The 21,654-nt window shown below is 43.2% G+C and overlaps 1 protein-coding gene across 2 annotated transcripts in view; it reads right to left on the bottom strand.

Moving 5' to 3' along the window:
* The window catches only part of FRMD4B (FERM domain containing 4B), a 412,392-nt gene that overhangs the window by 100,596 nt on the left and 290,142 nt on the right, over positions 1-21,654 (bottom strand). For both annotated transcript variants that reach the window (XM_089672280.1, XM_089672279.1), the window contains exon 8: positions 1,321-1,404. In XM_089672280.1, the coding sequence (XP_089528406.1) occupies positions 1,321-1,404 (84 nt within the window). The remainder of the gene's footprint in view (positions 1-1,320; positions 1,405-21,654) is intronic.

Here is a 21,654-nt window from a genome sequence, read left to right as displayed (position 1 = left end):
CATTTGTTTTACCTTTAATTCTGTGAAACCTAGTCACTATGCCCTGTGAGCGGGGCTGGGACAAGGGGTGGGCAGGAGGGTCAGCTACCCTGGGCTCAGAGGGAATTTTGGGGGTTGTGCTAAAATAGGTGATTTGAAGGGAGGATTTGTACTAGGAAGGTGGATTTCTGTTAGGAAGGGGGATGGAGGGGGATTATTAGTGCTAGGAGAGGGCTTATGCTTAGAGGGGAAATTTAAGAAGTAGAGGATTTGTGTTAGGAGGGGTTTTTTTTGGAAGGGAGAGGATTTGAGCTGGGAGAGGGGATTTGTACTGAAAGAGGGGAAATTCATGCTTAGGGGCCAAGTGTGAAGATTAGTGTTTGTTTTTTTGGTGGGAGGGAGGGGATTTTTGCTGACACAATGTCCATACATTTTTTTTTGGGGGGGGGGGGGCTCCGTCTGGCATCTTCGCCCTGGACACTAGATGACCTTGTCCCAGTACTGCCTGTGAGTAAGCACTGCTGTGTCACACATTTCACAGGGCCTACTTTCTGAACTACTGAGGTGCTGAGAGGAAAACTTTAAGGAGGTGGAGTCAGTATAGAATCATGGCTTGCAGACAGCAAGGAACCATGGGATATGTAGTCTTTGAAATTGTCCCAGTACTGCCTGTGAGTAAGCACTGCTGTGTCACACATTTCACAGAGCCTGCCTTCTGAACTACAGAGGTGCTCAGAGGAAAACTTTAAGGAGGCGGAGTCAGTATAGAATCATGGCTTGCCTTCAGCAAGGAACCATGGGATATGTAGTCTTTGAATTTGATAAGAAGCTGCAAAGCATGCAGGGAATCCGGGAGGTTGTGGAAAGAGATGGCCAGTAGACAGGTAGAACTCACAGCATGAAACCTTATATTGGTTTGTAAAAATGATTATTGTTTGTATTACTATTACATTGCTGATGTTTTAAAATGAAAATGTATGCTGTGACCATAGATGGCCAAGGATTCAAAACGATGACCCTAGTGCTACCAGGCAGAAGTGCTAACCACTAAACTACTGTGCTTCTCTGTTAACACACATCTATATTGCTGGGAGTAAAATAAGAGCTGAAATATCATTTCTGAAGAAAATACTGCTCTGGGTTCCCTTGGGTGCTAACCACACATCATATGGTCATCTGATTACTGCTGAAGACAAGGATCAGCCAGATCAACCTTCGCTCGTCCTTGACAGTATAATACACACCAAATGCCTAGGCCTTCAAGCGTATGACCAGTACTGTAACGTCATCCCCTTAAATATAAATGTATAATTACATCAAATTCTGGTCTTAATAGCATACCAGTAGGTAAGTGAGGGGTGTTCCTGCAGAGTTCTGGTGGGAAGAGCTGGCAAAACCTTCAGATCTTTTCGTGCATTTTCATCACTGCAAGACATAAAAGAAAAAAAAAAAAAGGCATTGTTAGTCGTTCCTGGTAGGGGATGGACTACTTAGCAGCACGAAGTATTGTTCATTTACACCACGCGCTCACATTTCAAGGCAGGGAGACTCAAGTGACAAAGCATACAATGAAAAGGTGGGATATGTACACCTCTGCCTGCTGAATGCAGTAAAGGCTGCATAGAAACTTAGAACTCCTAGAGAAAAAAAAATGTTTTAACCCTTTATATGCTTTGCGACATACAATATGAGTGCAATGGGGATAGCAATGTGCTGGGGAAGTTTCAAAGGTTTCTACATTGAACGTGAACCAAGCAAAGTTATTACAGCACCCGTCTCCATTTACATTTTGGTTAAACACCCCTCTGGTGATGCCCCAGATGTTCTCCCACTCAGCTCCAAAGCCTTTGTATGCATCACCATCTTACTTTCCCTAACCTAGGGCAGGACAATATTTAGATATGCTACCCCTGGTACAAACGAATGATGATGCTTATTAGGATAAGTATAAGTCCCACCCATTGCGTCATTTCATTACTTACTTTCCCTCACCTAGGGAACCATCTTACTTTCCCTCACCTAGGGCAGGACAATTTTTAGATATGCTACCCCTGGTACAAACGAATGATGATGCTTATTAGGATAAGTATAAGTCCCACCCATTGCGTCATTTCATTACTTTAGTAAAGACTGATATTGTAGCCAGAATATATGTGCAGAGATACTGTACAGACCACCACTAAAGAAAAAGGAGAAATGGTTTCATGCTTCTTGAACTGTAATGAGCCTTCTGACTCCTCAAAATCACCTGCACCCCCTTCGCTTTGTGCTGAGACTTGCCTCCTCCACTTACCCTAGGCCAGCCTTTCTCAACTTTTTCAACGTATAGGAACCCATAATATAACTTTTTGGTCTCAGGGAACCACTGCTAAAAATGACTGTATCTAATTATACATTAGCGTGATGGTCAGTGGGAAGAATGCACCTCACACTTGGACATTAGTAAGCATTACCCCCCTTACAGTGGGTTAAAAAGATCAATGAGGCCAGTGGGAACCTACAGTATATGAGAAGCAGACATTGCTCATTACTCAAGGAACCCTTGGCAACCACTGAAGGAACCCTAGGGGTCCATGGAACCCTTGTTGAGAAACCCTGCCCTAGCCTGCCCTGCCGCTGGCTTACAAACGACATTATTGTAAATGCAATCATGCTTACTTGGTCTTTTCTTGGAGATCCCATACAACTGCACTACAGGGAACAGTTCAATGCATGTAGGCCCTTCTTCCAAAAGCAGACACACCGGGGTTGATTTACTAAAGCTGGAGAGTGCAAAATCAGACTCACTTCTGCATAGAAACCAATCAGCTTCCAGGTTTCATTGCCAAAGCTTCATTGAACAAGCTGAGGTTAGAAGCTGATTGGTTTCTATGCAGAAGGGAGTCTGATTTTGGACTCTCCAGCTTTAGTAAATAAACCCCACCTTGTCATACCCTTCTAGCTGGGAGAGTTGGTTGGCCGAATTAGATTTTTCTAGGCCAGTCCTCCCCCCCTTCCCACAGAGGGAAACCAGCATTAAGGGTAACGGTGTAATTCTGCCTCCTGCTTATGCAAAGTGCATGTATGTACAACAAACTTTTGTTAGAAATATTGTCCAATAGGCGGATTATGGGGAAGGTTGTGGCCTCTAAATGTCTGCAGTTACCTTCACAATATGGAAGAAAAGGTCCCATTACTAAACAAATCGTAATTTAAAAAAAAAGGAAAAAGAAAACCAACTCAACTAATAGATACAAATTCTGCAAAGAACAACTATACCCAATTTCTTTTACAATGGAAACCAGTAGAGATCAGTAGGGTGACTGCAGCATATTAAATACTAAAGAAAAAGACAAGAAAAAAAAAGCACTGTGCCATATGGACAAATAGAAAAATAAACTCACAAATGAGCAGCTGTTGTCCTACACTTGTTCGAAAAAGCAGAATGACCAAAAAATGTTCAAGCGTATCTAATTCCAAAAATAATAATGAAATGTGCTAGTTCTTAGATGTGACGGCCGCGGTAATTTTTTTTTTTTTCATGTTATTATTTTCACCCGGAGATCCTGCCAGTAACATACTTCCTATTCTAGGGTATCAACACTCACTGTACCTATGGAGGAGCAGCGTTGCACTCTTGGTTTTGACTACCTCCCTCACTTCTCATTTCCATGCGCTAGGAGGAGTTCTATATTTCCAAAAAGCAAAACTAAGAAAACTGTTAATGTTGTTTCAGATTTCAGGTCAGAGCACAGGAAGTTACAAGAACACTAGATTCCTGGCAGGATCAACGGGTATTTACAAAAAAAAAATGTTCTAAGCCTGAAAAACAAATGCAGCACACCATATCCAAGGACACATGCCCCCTTTTCAGCCACCTTCTCACATCAATAAAGCAGATACTATTTATAATGTTTCCCAGACAATACCCACAGTGCTTTATTTTCTTTTATCAAACAGGGAACTCATTGGTCCGGATAAGAAGACTTGGAAATCTGGTTTACAAAGGATATTTTTGTACAGAGTGTGAAAACGTATGCATATTATTTGATATCCTTTGAAGATGATGAGATGAGTTTATTTTTTTTTTGGGCGCAGTCTGTCAGTCAGTTTATAAGAGTTCTCTGAGCAGGCTTTTGGTTTTGGAATTTAAAGAATGTTATAGATCACTTTCCTATATTGGCGCAACCTAATAAATCTTCCCTCTGGCCAAACACTGCCAAGCAGAAAAGCAGGGGCATTCTAAGGACACTATCATGGCAGCCAGAACAGATCAAAAATATAGATTTCCTAAAAACTTGAAGTGCAAACTCCACCAAAGTAGGCCATGTGTAAAAGAGACTTAAAGGAACTCTAAAAAGTTCTATTCAAGTATGTATACTTAATTGCACAAAGTCCCTTCTATTGCTCTACACTTCCTTCAAACTCCTTTTTTGCTTCTGTGATCTGACTTCCTGTTAGAGGGTGGTTACGTTCGTTCTCCATGGTCCTACTGTGTGTAGGAATGTAGCCACCCTCTACTGCTCACTCCAGAGATGGACTATGGGATGTGTAGTGTGCATAAAGCAATGTACATGACTGACATGTACTGATCACACCAAACAAAGTTAGAGGGAAAAGGAGAAGTTTGGAAAGGGACACAGGGCATTACAAGGAAGCAGAAAAAAGTAAGAAATAATTTCATGAAAAAAAATAGATTGCGGAGCCATTAACCACTTTTGTGCCGCCCTACAGCAGAAATACTGCTACAGGGCAGCACAAAATCATATATATATATATATATATATATACACATATACATATATACATACATACATATATACATACACACGCGTGATTTTGCAGTTCCGGGTAACGGTGCCACCATTCGCGGCCTCAGCTGCCAATCACCAGGTCCCGGACGGTGATTCCCCACCGGCACCCGGTGATCACCCAGTATCTCCGATGGGGGGGTGAGACCTGTCAGATCTCTCCCCTGTCAGCTCCTGCACACTGCTTTGTATGGCTCTGCATAGCACAGCCATACAAAGCAGTGTGCTTACAGTAAAACACACACAGCCCACATAGTTAAACAGCACACAGTTAACCCTTTGATCACCCCAGATGTTAACCCCTTCCTGCCCAGTACCATTAGTACAGTGTCAGTGCTTTTTATAAGCACTGATCACTGTATTAGTGTCACTGGAGATGTCAGTGACACCAAGTCAGTTCCCCTTAGTGGCAGAATGCCCGCCGCAGTCCCTCTATAAGTCACTGATCGCTGCCATTACTAGTAAAAAAAAAAAAATTCCAGTATATATACCGCCATTTGTAGACGCTATAACTTTCATGTAAACCAATTCATTTACATGTATTGGGATTTTCTTTTAGCAAAGACATGTATCAGAATACATTTTGGCCTAAATTTATGATGAGATTTGATTTTTTTAATTTTCTTACTGGACATGTTTAATAGCAAAAGTAAAAAATATAGTTTTTTTTCTCAAAATTGACGTTTTTTTTTTTTGTTTATAGAGCAAAAAATAAAAAAGACACAGATGATCAAATACCACCAAAATAAAGCTCTATTTATGGGAAAAAAGGACATAAATTTAATTTGGGTGCAGTGTTGCATGACTGTGCAATTGTCAATTAAAGTAACATAGCGCCGTATCGCAAAAAATGGCCTGGTCAGGAAGAGCAAGTGGTTAAAAATGTATGTTCTCTAGCCACAACATAAAGCAATAAGCCTAAACTGCTATTTCCCTGATATTCCTTTAGATTAGGTTTTTTTTTTTATTGGGGTCACACCCACTGGTCTCCCCTTCTCTGTGCCTCTATCCAGTGCTGATCCCATGGAGGCATCTATGCACCTGCATGCACGGTGAACCCAGGATTGAAGGACAGTCAGAGCATACCTGTGCCTGGGAGGACGGAAATGGGCATACTCTGCTCATCCTCAAGTCAGCTGGTAGCAAAGCGAGGAGATGTGCATTATAACCAAGCATGATGGGACATGTAGTCCTGAAAGGTGGGTATCATGGACCCAGAAGCACACTCCACAGGCTGGAAGCTTATATGCAGCAAACCAAGGAGGGATGCATCCAATATCAGTCACTGGATTTTTATAAGTAAATTTTTTTCAAAAAGAACGATGGATAACCGATTGATGTATATTGTGTAAAAATAGGTGAGCCTTTATAACCATTTTAAGTAGTAAATGTGTATGGATGATTTTTGGAGGATATCATCTAGTGTCACTTTAAGCACAAATAAAAAGTGATTGATCAGCAGATTGCAGCTAATGACCAGCAGGGAGAAGCATGCACATTTAAAGGGATACCTGAAATGTGTTCTTTCATATAATACTCTGGTTCTTGAAAAAAAAGACAACAGAAAAGGTGCTACGTTTACAGGAGCCTGCTGGCCCTTCTCACCAAACGCTCAGCAAAGATCAGCAGACAACAGAATGACGGTTGTTGAACAGCACCATGTAACTTCATTAGAAAAACAGCATTTTGCAAATTTATAAATCTTATTAAATCCTACTCTGTGCTCCAACTCTGTGCTCCTATCAATCATTCCTCAGTCACACTGAAGCATTCTGAAGTGCATTTTCAGAAAAGCTTGAATGCTAGACACCAGATTTCTATTTTATTTTATTGTGCCCTTTCACAACGTTCAGTGGCTCAGCACTGAAAAATGTAAAGAAGCTTCTTTGGGGCAGGATTGGGTATTTTTAATTCCAATCGAAGCACCTAAAAAAATGAATGTAATGCACAATTTCACCCCTAACAACTTTCTTCTCTTCCTAGTATCTGGTTTTCCATTGGCTAAAACAAAAACGCTCAATCCTGAAAACAGTGTGCAACAATGCGAAAAAAAAAACCCTGCTCCACATTCACATGAAAATGCTCTCGCTCAAGTGTGAATCCAAGCCAGGGGCGGACTGACAACTCATGGGGCCCCCGGGCAATAGGGGATCATGAGGCCCCTGTGTCCTTGCCCACACTCAAAGCACACCCAAAAAGCCTATAAAAAAGGTACCAGGGGCATTTAATGGGGCCCCCTAAAGACCCCGGGCAGTGCCCGAGTGCTCGAATGGTCAGTCCGCCTCTGATCCAAGCTAAACCTTAAAAGAGGCTCATGCATGCAGGATTCCTTGTATCAGATTCACCGATGTCTCCTCTAGGTGTTTATCTTTCTCCCGCATGTTGGTAGGCAATCGAACACAAAACAGAGCAGCATGGCTTTCTGTGCTTAATCACAACAGCTTAGCAACTCATCAAACATGCTGTAATCTGTACACACAGACAGTAAATCAGTACTCCGGTCATAAAGGGGGTGTACAGCTTTAGAACATTTCAGGATGCTGAAAGGGAGAAGTTTAGACTGAAGACTATTGATGACAACAAATTTGCTCCAGTAGTATTTTTGTATTTTATACATCTTAACCCTTTGAGGACCATAAGATTACGGAACGCCAAAAGAATCAATTTTGTTTGTTTTTAAAGTTCGTACACTTCAGTTGCTGTAACTAAGCCATTTCATGAAACAATTGGCAAAAAGCTAGATCCATTTGTTGTTTGTTGATAAGAACTAATATTTTGACTCAAACCAAAAAAAAAAAAAAGGGTTTTAAGTTCTTAATCAGATGATACACACAATTAAAAACATGGGACAAATACGTCCCTTGGTCCTGAAAGGGTTAACATTAATTACATTTATATGCATCCCCCCCTCTTAGATTGTAAGCTCCTAGGATCAGGGCCCTCCTAACCCTCTTGTATTGAACTGTATTGTTGCTGTATTGTCTCCCACTATAATGTAAAGTGCTGAGCAAACTGTTGGCGCTATATAAATCCTGTATAATAATAATAATATGCATGATTCCAATTTGTGGAAATTACAATTCATATCTATTAGTTTTTCCACTGCTGGTTCAGGTCAGTCCGAGGGGCAGACTGACAACTCATGGAGCCCCCAGGCAATAGGAAATCATGGGGCCCCTGTGTCCTCGCCCACACTCAAGCCACACCCAAAAAAGCCTATGAAAGGTACCAGGGACATCTCATGGGGCCCCCTACTGACCCTGGGCCCTCGGGCAGTGCCCAAGTGTCTAAATGGTCAGTCCGCCCCTGGTCAGTCCCCTACACCTATTCAGTCCCTTTTAACCCCTTGTCTGCCAAGATACATTTACAAATGTCCTGGTATTCTAGAGGTTAAAACAAACATGTCGGCTGCTGCAGCAGCTGTAAGCATGATATTGATTGATACAAGTGACTGCCAGCTGTCAGATAAAATCCATCCAGGAAGCTATTTTAAAAAAATTCCAAAAGGTGCTGCCCCCCTCTGCCATCACCTGTTCTTCTGGACGGCCTGGAACTGGGGTAAAATACTGTATTAAAAAAAAATTATTCAAAATACCGTATTTTTCGCTCCATAAGACGCACCTGACCATAAGACGCACCTAGGTTTTAGAGGCAGAAAACAGGAAAAAAAAAATTCTGAACTAATGGACTGCAGACATAGTACAGGAGATGACCAGAGACTGCGGACAGCACAGGGATGACCAGAGACTGCGGACACAGTACAGGAGATGACCAGAGACTGCGGACACAGTACAGGGATGACCAGAGACTGCGGACATAGTACAGGAGATGACCAGAGACTGCGGACACAGTACAGGAGATGACCAGAGACTGCGGACACAGTACAGGAGATGACCAGAGACTGCGGACACAGTACAGGGATGACCAGAGACTGCGGACAGCACAGGGATGACCAGAGACTGCGGACATAGTACAGGAGATGACCAGAGACTGCGGACAGTACAGGGATGACCAGAGACTGCGGACAGCACAGGGATGACCAGAGACTGCGGACAGCACAGGGATGACCAGAGACTGCGGACAGCACAGGGATGACCAGAGACTGCGGACAGTACAGGGGATGACTGCTGACCTTTGGGTACCTGAATTTGACAGGTACCCGCTCCCACTTCCGCGGAGTTGTTCTTTCATCTTACCTGTTCCTCTATCCAGCCGCGCGCTGTCTTCCCGGCTTCTGTAATGGCGCTCGGCATGACAGCCGGGTGCCCAGTGCGCATGAGCGAGAAGCACTTGCGCTTTGTGATTGGTCCGGCGGCTTCTGGGATCTGTCATGTGTCCCAGGTGCCGCCTTACCATTCACAAAAAGCACCGCTTCTTGCGCATGCGCACTTGGCACCCGGCTGTCATGCCCACACTACAGAAGCCGGGAAGACCGCGCCGCTGGATAGAGGAACGGGTAAGATGAAAGAACAACTCCACGGAAGTGGGAGCGGGTATCTGTCAAATTCAGGTACCCGCTCCCCCCCCCTCCCCAAAGGTCAGCAGTCATCTCTATAAGGTCCCGCTGTAGAGCTGAGCGGCCGGCCCGGTATTCTGACACGGCGGCAGTGGAAATACCGGACCGGCCGCTCCATATTCGCTCCATAAGACGCACTGACATTTTCCCCCCTTTTTTGGGGGGAAAAAAGTGCATCTTATGGAGCGAAAAATACGGTACATTTAGAGCAGGAGAAGCTCAGAAACAACCATTGCCCAATCTCATCATCACTAATAAACCCAGAATTGACAAGTATCACATTGCTTCCAGGTTCAGGGAGGTCAATACCAGGTTACTGAAGCAGCTAATCAAGCAAAATATGTTCTTGATTAGCTGCAGTGGAGGATAGGGGAGAAATTGGGGGTCTAATGAATCCCTTATGTCTCCATACCTGTCACCTTCCCATGTTAATACACATATATATATTTTTTGGCAGACAATAGGTGCAGGTGCTCCCCACTTCCCAATCACCCCCTATCTCTGCCCTCTACTCACCTCTGAGCACTGCCCCTTGGTTCCACCCCCTGCCCACCTCTCAGTATTGACCCTTTTAGAGAATACAGAACCAAGTATAATTTTGTGTTGCTAAATCATTTGCATGGAATTTGTAAATGATAACAAAAATGGCAGTGAAATAGATCCCCTGCAACAAGCAACAATACCCCCCCCAGCAGCAAAAGATTCTGCCCAGCAATAATAGACACCCCACAACAAAATACGCCCCCCGGAAACAAAAGACCCCCTGGCAGCAACAATACATCTCCCAGCAATCAGAAACAATAGACCCCTCCCTCAACAGTAGATCTCTTCTAGAAACAATTGACCGCTCAGTAACTATAGACCTCCACAACAACAGTAGTCCCCCCCCCAGTGACATTTGATCTCCCAACAGCCAACGACAATACACCCTCTAGCACACCCCAGTACCTTTTGCCATCATACACTTTCAGTGCTGGAGGTGCAGAAACTGAGTTCCCAGTAAAAAAAAGCCATATAATTTTTTTTTTAATTTATTATTATTTTTTTAAATTTTAAAAGTACCCCCTCACCCCCATATTCACCTTAATGCAAATGTACGTGCAAATTTGCCCACATGTGTGAGGTATTGCCACAATTGAAGCCTAGGGCTCTCTATGGCCATGATGTACAAGTAAGGCAAATTTCTTTACTGCAACCGCGGTCAGTGTTGATGGGGGAATCCCTCCTGCAGAGCTACCGTGGGGTGCGGAGAGCCGTCCCTGCTGGAAGAACACAGCGATTATTGCTAGCGGCTATAGCCTCTGGCAATAATCGCATCTTCAAAATCCAACATGCTGGTTGTTCCCAATTTGATCGATAGAAGGAATTATTTGAATCTCGGCCGATCCCTACTAAACAGGGTGAGATTTGAACCATGTGTAGCTGGCTTAATTCTAACATGACAACCTGTAAAAGGTTTTTAAAGCTTCGCCAATAGACAATTTTGCGTACCTTAGTTTTTCACAATTTTAAGGGCGCAAGCAATTTTAAGGCTTGACGTGTTTGGCATCCATTTACAAGACGCAACCCCCCCCCCCCACTCCTTTTTTATTTTATCAAAATTTGATATTTTGTTTATTTTAGTGTATTTTTCCTGAAAATATGCCTATGTGAAACAGTTGCACAAATATCGTGCTACATAAAAAAATTATTGAAACTACCATCATTTTCTTCTACATGGCCTCTGCTTTCAGAAAATATATAATTGTTTGGGGGTTTAGGATATTTTCCAGTGCAAAAAAAAAAAAAATGGCCCTGGTAGACAAGTGACTATGTTTGATTAGGGACTGTCATGGATAAATGATGTGTATTAAAAAGCAGAGATGCATTCACTGTCCATGACCTCACTGCAGAGATTAGGCTACAATATCAACAAGGGTTCCTAGAAAGAGACAGCAGCCGGTGTTTATTCTGCTGGGCCTCATAGGCAAGTGACAAAAATTCTAACACATGTTCTAAGGGGAGACAAGACGCCCTATTGTAAGGGAAGCTTCCCTGCTATTTTTGTTAGGGAACTTGTTTTATTATGTTTGTGTTGTCCACACAGGAGCCAGACCGAGATTTCACGGCCTGCTGGTTACCCAGAACAACGCTCCCCCACTAGGCCAGCATGTGCTGACACCACAGATTGGGCCTCATTAAGCAGCATTTGTCACCAGGCCACCAAACCTCTTCCTCTGCCCACTGTACTAGATATCGGATTATTGGGCTGCCTGAGCCATTATTTATGATGATGGAAACTGATTGAACTGATATAACTTGGTTAAAACAATATGTTCATATATTTTTCAGATACAATGCCTTCTCATAGTACTTTAGACTGAGGTGGGATTTCTATTTCCTATTGTATCTCCACCCCCCACCCCGAAGAACTTAAAGTAGAACTGTACGCAAAAACCTCCCCCCCCCCCCCAATTTGGATAGAGTAATTACAATCCCGGTCAGTTTAATTTTAATTTTTACCATCTGTGTCCCATCAGGGAGATTTCACTTCCTGTCCCATAGCCAATAACAGGAAGTGGGAGGAAATCCCCCCAAAGTGAAGGAATCCCTGGTTGTCACTAGGATCAGCAGAACTAGTGTCCCCATTGGTAGATTTGCCCTGTTCTGGGGACAACCCAAAATTTTGGATTTTCTTTCACTTTCTATGATAATGGTAAACAGGACAGGTGTGGATATTCCTAATAGAGTGGGGAAGGGCTACAATCCATTCTGGTTTTTATTGCTATCTAGGGTCCTGTCCACAAAATTTTTTTCTTACTTCCTGTGCGAAATACGTTTTACCTGGAAGTGTTTGAAAACTACCAACATTAATTTCTAGGCACTAATGTCGATTGTATTGCCCCATAACTAAGGAGTGCTCAATTGATCCTTCGGTGTCAGGGGTAGCCTCAATGACCAATAGGTACAACTGGAGATTTTCCAAGATGCTGGATGGATTAGAATAAATGGGCTCATAAGGTTTTCAGCTCACAAAGCACATCTGCTAAACAAGCTGCTGATCAGGCCTTTGCTTTTAATTCACACTGGAAAAAATACCATTGTAGGTCCAGTTCACATCTGGCCTGTTCACATTGATGCTAGTCAAGCCCTGATGAAGGGAGGCACTTCGATCCCCTGAAACGTATTGGATAATTCTCGAATTATACCCCTGACCTTTAACGGAATAAAGTTGTATTTGGAACTCTTAGCAATGGTGTGACGCTTCAATGTCAACTCTTCTTACTCAACAAAAACAGGACGCCTCATATTTAGGGGCCCCCGAAGGTGAAGATCCACATGTAAAATGTCTAATCTAAGAAGTCTAAGATTCCAAAATGTTTTAATATTAGCATTTGCTCATAACAAGACAACATGGAACAGCCATCGACGTCTCAGACACTCCCACGTTCATCATGCTGTAACTTGACTCAATAGGGTGCTTTTAGTACTTGTATGTATAGAATACAGAGCAGTATTGGCGGAAGCAGCAGAGCCTCTTGGAATGCAGCCTCCTAATAAATATACTAAATAGCGGACATTTGCGGTAAATGCTAAAACCACCCCTAGTAGACCTCTGCAATTAAGCCTTGTTCAGGTTAAACACATTGGATGGGCTTTTTTGAAAAATTTAGTTGGATTGTGCGACATCTTAGGAGTGCAGCTGTGTATTCTCTAAAAGTACCTTGCTAAATCCACTTACAGCATTTAAAAGCCCTGTTGAAGGAGTGTTTGAGCCACAAATGCGTTGGGTGTTCCATGTTGTCTTAATATGGGCAAACACTAAAATTGAAAGATTTTGGAATCTCAGGCTCACCATACACATTACAATCGCACTGTGCAATCTCTGTACAATCAACCTTAGATCTACCAATTTTATGCAATATAAGGACCTACCCAATCATTTTGCATCCATTCAGGCAAGCCATTGTACTACATACTTGTTGGTAGATCTAAGGAGTTTGAGATTTTTGGTCTGGCACGCCCATTGAGTTATAATTGCTGTCCATTTTCCCACCAAGGAGACCCATCCTCTATATTTCTCCTTGTGACCACTGCAACTGGGACAGAAGTAATGAGAACATTTTGAGATGCCACTAGAAAAGGACCAAGGAAACCAAGAACACAAAGGGAAATCTCCCCAGTGGGGAAACAGCAATAAAAAAAAAATGCTGAGGTGCCACCAGAGGAGAAGCAAGGAAACATAGAACATGAAGGGAAATCTCCCCAGTGGGGAAACAGACAGCAATAAAAAAAAAATGTTGAGGTGCCACCAGAGGAGGAGCAAGGAAACCAAGAACATGAAGGGAAATCGCCCCAGTGGGGAAACAGACAGCAATAAAAAAAAAATGTTGAGGTGCCACCAGAGGAGGAGCAAGGAAACCAAGAACATGAAGGGAAATCTCCCCATTGGGGACACAGACAGCAATAAAACCCAAAGAGACGACCCAACAATTCCCCACCCCATCTAAAGCCATGAAGACTGTTTTTTGTTGGAGTTGGGCTTTATGTCTGATTTTTCGAGGCTATATAAACAGAGACACTGAAGTATCATTGTCAGAGAGTTCTAGATCTTGGAATTAAGTGCGTGTGAAGAAAAAGGTTTCACTCGTCCTACAGTAGCGGCAAATGATTTAGCCACTCCACATTACAACTTAATGGTCTCATTTAGAAACTTTTATCTACTTAGTGTCAGCTAATTATACATTATTGCGGGTGGGTCTCAGTCTCAGGAAACAGTAGGCACTGCACTTGTAACTCCATTAGCACAAAATGTGATTCTCAGTGACAGAATTTACTGATGTTTCAGGATAAAAGGCTTTAATGACTGCTATTCCTGGCAGGAATGCCAAGAGTGATATCAGCAAACACTATATTCAGTTTATGTTCTGTCCTAAACCACAGCAACCAATCAGCAACAAACTTTTATTTCTCCAGACAGAAATACAAACTGGGAGCTCCTGCCAAGAGTTAACCATTTTCTTATATGGCAGATGAAGTTCTGCAGTGTCACCGGGGTTTTCAGAGGCACAATATGCATGCTCTGTGCCAGTAATTGGGCTGTTTGCATTGTAATAAATCACCTACTGCGGAAGTCCCGCCCAGGACACAATGTGTGTGTGTAGGGGAGGAGCTACGCACATGACGTCATCCCGCGGCTATCTTGGAGAGCTTCGGCATTCCTATACATGCTTTTATCTCGCACTTTTGGAGTGCTATATCTTGTAAGTTTTTACCATTTTCCGCATTAAAGAAGTTTATTTGCAGTACACACTATGGGTTGTCTGTTTTATATTTTTGCATGAGTATCATACAAGACATCATAGGAGAAGCCATGAGTGAATGAAAACGATTAATGGATCAACTGTCTTGCCCTTAAAGGGAAAGCACTTATGATGCAGTAGTATGGCGCAGTAGTCATTAGATTGAGGTGAGCGGCCAATCTGTGTGGTGGTCGTTGAAGCACTAATGCATAGTTGCCAACAGTCCAGAAATGCCCAGGACACTCATGGATTTTTGACATTTATCATGGACAGTCCTTGTCCCGGTCTAAATCAAGAAAATTGAACTTTGTCATGGATAGGTCTACTTTGTCACAGACCCCTGTGGCCACGGCAGCCGGTCTATTGTAGTGTATTAACTATTGTTGTCCCTCTCTGTGATCCTCTGCCCTCCCTCTCTGTTCTCCCCTTGCTTGGGACTGCCAATCAGCTGTAAGACAGGAAGTCATGTGGCCACTTCTCCCATCCTGATTGGTTGTTACTGTGAGGGGGTGTGCTCAACCAAGGGGTGACTGTGTACCCCCCCCCAAAAACACAGAGTCACTCCTCCATCACAGCCAAATGAGAAAACCCCCACCTGCTGCTACCCCCCAAAAAAAAAAAAAAAAGATACTTGCTCCTCTCAGGCCATGATAATCCCCCCAAAAAAACACCAAAAAAAAACAGAAACTCACTCTTACAGCCAAATAAGACAACCCCCACTCGCTGCCCCACCCCCCAAAAGAAAAACCGCTATGCTATTACGGTAATCATGGCCTGAGAGGAGTAAATTGTTTTTTTTGGGGGGGGAGCAGTGGGTGGGGTTGTCTCATTTGGTTGTGATGGAAGAGTAAGTCCCTGTTTTTTTTGTGGGGGTTTAGGGGTAACCCCCCCAAAAAAAGTATCTGACCCTCTCCTCTACTACACCTGGAGTCTCTGACCAACTCCTGTACTACGCCGGCAGTCTCTGACCATCTCCTGCACTATGCCTGTAGTCTCTGACCCTCTCCTGTTCTACTCCCCAGATGCAGAGAGGCTCACCTACAGGCAGTGGAGCTGATAAGGAGGAAAGCTCAGGACTTCATCAGCCCCCGAGGACCACCAATGTAGCAGGGAAGGAGTGGCCCAGCAGCAGGCCTGAGAGCAGCCACATACCCATCTGCTCATAGGAGAAGGACTGAGTGAATACACCTACATCCCCTGAGCCAGTAAGGGGAAAGAAGCACTCTTTCATACAGCCAGAGCTACAATGGAATGGTTTAGATCAAAGCATATTCATGTGTTAGAATGGCCCAGTCAAAGTCCAGACCTACATCCAATGGAGAATCTGTGGCAAGACTTGAAAATTGCTGTTCACAGACGCTCTCCTTCCAATCTGACAGAGCTTGAACTATTTTGCAAATAAGAATGGGCAAAAATTTCACTCTCTAGATGTGCAAAGTTGGTAGAGACATCCCCAAAAAGATTTGCAGCTGTAATTGTCGCAAAAGGGGTTCTGCAAAGTATTGACTCCAGGGGGCTGAATACAAATGCACTCCACACTTTTCACATATTTGTCAAAAATTTTTAAAACCATTTCTCATTTCCTTTTCACTTCACAATTATCTGCCACTTTGCGTTGATCTATGACATAAAATCCCAATAAAATAAATTTACGTTTTTGGTTGTAACATAACAAAATGTGGAAACTTTCAAGGGGTATGAATACTTTTTCAAGGCACTGTAAATCCACAAGTGATTTTTCCACTACTACATTTCCTATACACTTGCTTTTCAAAATAACAAATGCAATGATTTAGTGCAGGGCTGTCTAAACTTTTGACTCTCCCAAGGCACGTTGGAAGAAGAATTGTCTTGGCCACATAAAACACACTAATAGGTCCCCACTCACACTTCACGATTTTGAATTGTGGGCAGAATCGCGACAATGTAAAATCTCAACTTCAGTCATGGCAAATCACACCATGCGAGTTTGGTTGTCATTCCTTCTTAATGGCACCTCAAAAGCGGTGCAATTTTTCATGATTATTGTGTGACCGAATCACGTGGAAATCGCAGCAAAACACATCATGCAAAGTTGTCGCCCAAAAGAAGCTCCTGCTCCTTTTTGGGCAACAAGCTGCAGATGCATTTTGCCGCAATTGCCATGTGATTCTGTCGCACGACAATCGCAGCAAAATTGCACCTCGCTTGAGGTGCCATTAAGAATGAATGCCACCCAAACACGCTTGGTTGTGTCAGGAATGTAATGCGATTTGGAATCACGCACAGAATCCCTACAATTCTGCCCATGATTCAAGACCGCAACGTGTGAATGGGGCCCAAGGATAGCTGATGAGCAGAAAAAGTCGGGCAGGTGGTTAGTTTTCAACTATGTGCTGTGAGTTCAGGCTGTGTGTGTACAGTGTAGGGATGGGAGACGGCAAGGCAGCGTGTCAGGAGTAGGGATAAGGGAGGGGGGGGGATGTAACCAAAATCTCTGGGGGCACAGCCCACCCCAGCAACCCCCTAGATCCGGCCATGTGGCACTTACTTGGCTGGCACTAGCTAGACAGAGTCCCTGCATGTGCTGGTGCTTTGCGAACACAGCATCCTTGGCATCCCTGTAGATGTTCCTGGGTCCTGCTTGTCTGTGCCGGCCACCACTGCAGGTGCTATGCCAAACACGTCATCCACAGCATCCCTCTGGATGTGGATATTCATAGCTGCAAGTTTACAATCTTGTGTGGGGCTGCATGCATAGCCATCTTGGACCGCACGCAATTTGTTGGGACACCCCTGATTTAGAGGCTGAATAAAGATTTTAAAAAGTCCAGACAAAAACAAAATACATAAATGAATGCATTTCTGTAATCATTAATACATAATACAAAAAAAAATAAGGTAAGTGCCAATCCAAAATATAAACAAAAAAATAATAAGTGTAGATGCATGCAATGGATACCGATATAACAAGATCCTATAAGTGCTAAAAAAGAGAATTGCAATGTAAAAACGCAAAAAATATTGAGTGATATCAATACATAAATTCCATTAGGTGCGAAAATAAAAATAAAATTAACATAAAACAAAGATAATGTGTATAAATCCAATGGTGTTCAAATCAATGATTGTGGACTATAATATAATGGATAGATTAGCTCCTCACTGTGCTGCTTCTTCATTCACTGTCCAGTCACAGGCTGAGGCAGATCCAGGACAGAAGCAAGAAGCTGAATTGGAATTCAGGTGTGGCTGGTGGTGAGTGCTGCAGTCTGATCAGTGATAGGCTGCATCTTGGCAGGTGTTTTCCCAGATAAAGCCAGTTTTGCTCTACACTCTGTATTGATTGACCACTTCATGCGTGGAGCTTGGTACCCAACTGGAGGTGCCAGTGAAATCACATACCACCTCGCTCCAACAATTGCAAAGGATGGGGGTGCTGTGCTCTCAAGAGCAACAGTGGAGAAGATTCTGCTCAATGGAGACGGAAGAGCATGTGGTGTCTCTGTCAGAGGAAAGGGCTCCTATTATCATTTCTGATGCTGGAATTTATAATACATATGAAAAACTTCTACCTCCCGAGGCCAGAGTCTTTTTATGGACTATCAAGTTTTATCTTACTATTTTTGTCCGGAGTTCTGCTTCATGTAATACATTTTGTTCTTACAGAAGTCCAAAAAAATAAAAGGGACAACTGAGAAGGTACAAGGGACAGAGATTTTGTTCCAAAAAAAGAGCCACTGGGATCTAAAAGGAACTATAGAATGACAACAGTGTAACAATTTTAGTTGCATATTGGGGGAGATTTACTAAAACTGAAGAACTCAAAATCTGTTGTATCTGTGCATGGTAGCCAATCAGCTTCTAACTTCAGCTTGTTCAATTAAGCTTTGACAATAAAACCTGGAAGCTGATTGGTTTCTATGCAGAACTGCACCAGATTTTGCATGCTCCAGTTTTAGTAAATCTCCCCGATTGTGACTGGTAACATGTTGTGGAGGAAAGACAGGTACACTTTAATACAAATGTTATTATTTATCCCGGCACTGGGTTCACCGCACCTACTCTACATCTGATAAGCGGCCAGAAGCAACGTCTGGTTTCATTTTTTTCCTGGGATTTACAATGAGTCGAGCCAAGATTATTCACGGTCAGCTTGATATCTAGTGGAAACCGTGAACAGACTGTTATTGCTACACTCCTGCTTCTTCCTGAGACTACAAAGAACAGCTTAGCTACATTAGCGCGACTCCCTTTGTCACTCCCCGCAGTGCAGGCGCAGCCCGGATTGTTATTACGGTGTGCTGTTTTAATGAAGGAAAACAGGGAGTCAGTGATAATATAACAGTGTCTGGTTTTATGAGGCCGATTGAGAAGTGATAAAAATTAATGTCAGTTTGTATTGTCAGCAAAGCCACATTGGGGCTAAAACGTTGTCCAGTACTAAGACAAGTGCCAGCCTTCCATGTGACCCCTTCTAACACGCCATTCCCAGGGTAGGCTTCCACTTTCGCTGGATAGACTGCAACCATGCCGGATGTGAGTGTCTGCAAGACCCAGAAGGTTTGAGAAGCACAAAAAGCTTCAAGGTAGTCTACTGATGCTCTGTGATGGCAGGAATTTCTACCAGTCTTATGTAACAAGTCTCCTGTATGTGGCTGTCCACATCAGCAATTACCCCGTCACCAAACACATCTCCAGCATCTTGTCACTCTTTGACCATCTCCTGTGAAATGTTTGCAGTCTTGGATAGTCTTCTGTTGAAATACATATGCTGAATACTATGTCCACAGATAAGGCTCCATACACTTCATCAGTTGACCACCATTGCCCTAAGGGTGCCGCAGGCACAGGTGGACCCTCATTGTTGGGCAGCACAGTGGCTAAATGGTTAGCACTTCCGCCTGGCAGTATTAGGGCCGTTGGTTCGAATCCCAGCCACGGCACCTCCTGCTTGGAGTTTGCATGTTCTCCCTGTGTCTGCGTGGGTTTCCTCCAGGTGCTCCGGTTTCCTCCCACCCTCCAAAGACATGCTGCTAGGTTAATTGGCTCCTGTCTAAATCGGCCCTAGTATGTATGTCTATGTATGAATGTAAGTTAGGGACCTTAGATTGTATGCCCTTTGAGTGTTAGGGACTGATGGGAATGTACAATATATATGTAAAGTGCTGCGTAAATTGACGGCGCTATATAAGTGCCTGAAATAAATAAATAAATAATTGTTCTAAGGGTGCTGCAGGCACAGGTTGACCCCCATTGCTCTAAGGGTGCCGCAGGCACAGGTTGACCCCCATTGCTCTAAGGGTGCCGCAGGCACAGGTTGACCCCCATTGCTCTAAGGGTGCCGCAGGCACAGGTTGACCCCCATTGCTCTAAGGGTGGCACAGGTTGACCCCCATTGCTCTAAGGGTGGCACAGGTTGACCCCCATTGCTCTAAGGGTGCCACAGTTACAGGTTGACCCCCATTGCTCTAAGGGTGCCACAGTTACAGGTTGACCCCCATTGCTCTAAGGGTGCCGCAGGCACAGGTTGACCCCCATTGCTCTAAAGGTATCTATAGAAATATCTGTCACCCAAAAACATTTATCCAATGACAACAGTTTGCAGTACTGCATCATGATGATTTAAAATCAAATATGTGCAAATATCTCAAAAGGTCAATTCACCGAAAGTGGATATTTCAGTATTTGGTAGAAGATGGAGTATTAAACTACAGGTCAGTTTCCGTTAGTATGTGTGTGACCCACAGCCCACACCAGTCACAGGATGAAGTAAAATAATTTATTTTGAATAGGGCGCAATGGCAGTGATCTTTATTTAAAATCAGATTCTATTTAAAGATTTTGCATTTACATAGTGACAGAGACAAACTTTCATGCAGGACAGAAAAACAAAGAGAAGAAGAACATAACAGGACCAAAGTACAGCAATGAGCATACGGATTACCACTCGCATTAGACAGAGATATCATGCAGATACCTCTATTAAATTATTTTAAAACATTTAAAAAAAGTGAAAAAAAGGAACAGTATGCCCACAGGTAACAGAAAAAAACTGTGTTCTCAGCAGAAAATGATAGAGGGATGCATCACTTCTATCCATTTAGCCCAGGCAGTGATCTTTAGCAGGTTTATGTAATATATCATATGAAGTGATGATCTGCTGCTGCATGTTACCTGTCTCCAAGTATCGTCACTCTGACTTATCTCCTGTAGTTTATTTTCAATAGTCTAGTGTAGAATTACATACAGTATATTGAATATTATGTCCAGCCCTGTAGTGATGACAGGGGCCACAGTTAGGGCTCCACACACTTCATAATTTTACTATTATTACTCTAAAGCCACAGGCATAAGTTGACATCATTGCTCTAAAGCAGGGGTCTTCAAACTGCAGTCTGGGTGCCAGATGTGGCCCTTTGCTTGCCTTCATCTGGCCCTTGGTGTACTATTCCTCCCCCTGATATGAGCGACAGTTCCTTCCACTTACACCAACAATGGGGCACTATTCCTCCCACTGACACCAACAATGTGGCTCTATACATCCCACTGACACCAACAATGGGGTACTACTCTTCCCACTGACACCAGAGACATGGAACTATTTATTTTACTGACACACATATGGAACACCATTCCTACAAATGACACCAATGATGGGGCACTATTCCTGCAACTGACACCAATAATGTTTTTTTTTTTTTTGCTCCCACTTACCACTAAGCCTATGGCATTGTTTACTCCTACCAATGACATTTGTTACTCCCACTGGTCAAAGTCCAGCCCTCCTGATATTTAAGAGGAAGTAAACTGGCCCTTTGTTGTAAAAGTTTGGAGATCCCTGTTCTAAAAGGTACCACAGATGTAGGCCATCATTGTTCTAAAAGGTGCCACAAATGATGGCCATCAATAATCTAAAAGGTGCCACAGGCATAAGTTGATCATCATTGCTCTACAGGTGTCATGGATGTTGGCCATTATTGCTCTAAAAAGGTGCTACAGGCATAAGTTGACCATCCTTGCTCTAAAAGGTGCCACAGGCATACGTTGGCCATCATTGCTCAAAAGGTGCCACATATGATCCCCATCATTGCTCTAAAAGATGCCA

The sequence above is a fragment of the Staurois parvus genome, unplaced genomic scaffold (assembly GCF_062004578.1).
Source record: "Staurois parvus isolate SC_StPar_1 unplaced genomic scaffold, SC_StPar_1.0 ptg000124l, whole genome shotgun sequence".
In the NCBI taxonomy this organism is placed as follows: Eukaryota; Metazoa; Chordata; class Amphibia; order Anura; family Ranidae; genus Staurois; species Staurois parvus.
This window is presented reverse-complemented; position numbering and strand designations above follow the sequence as displayed.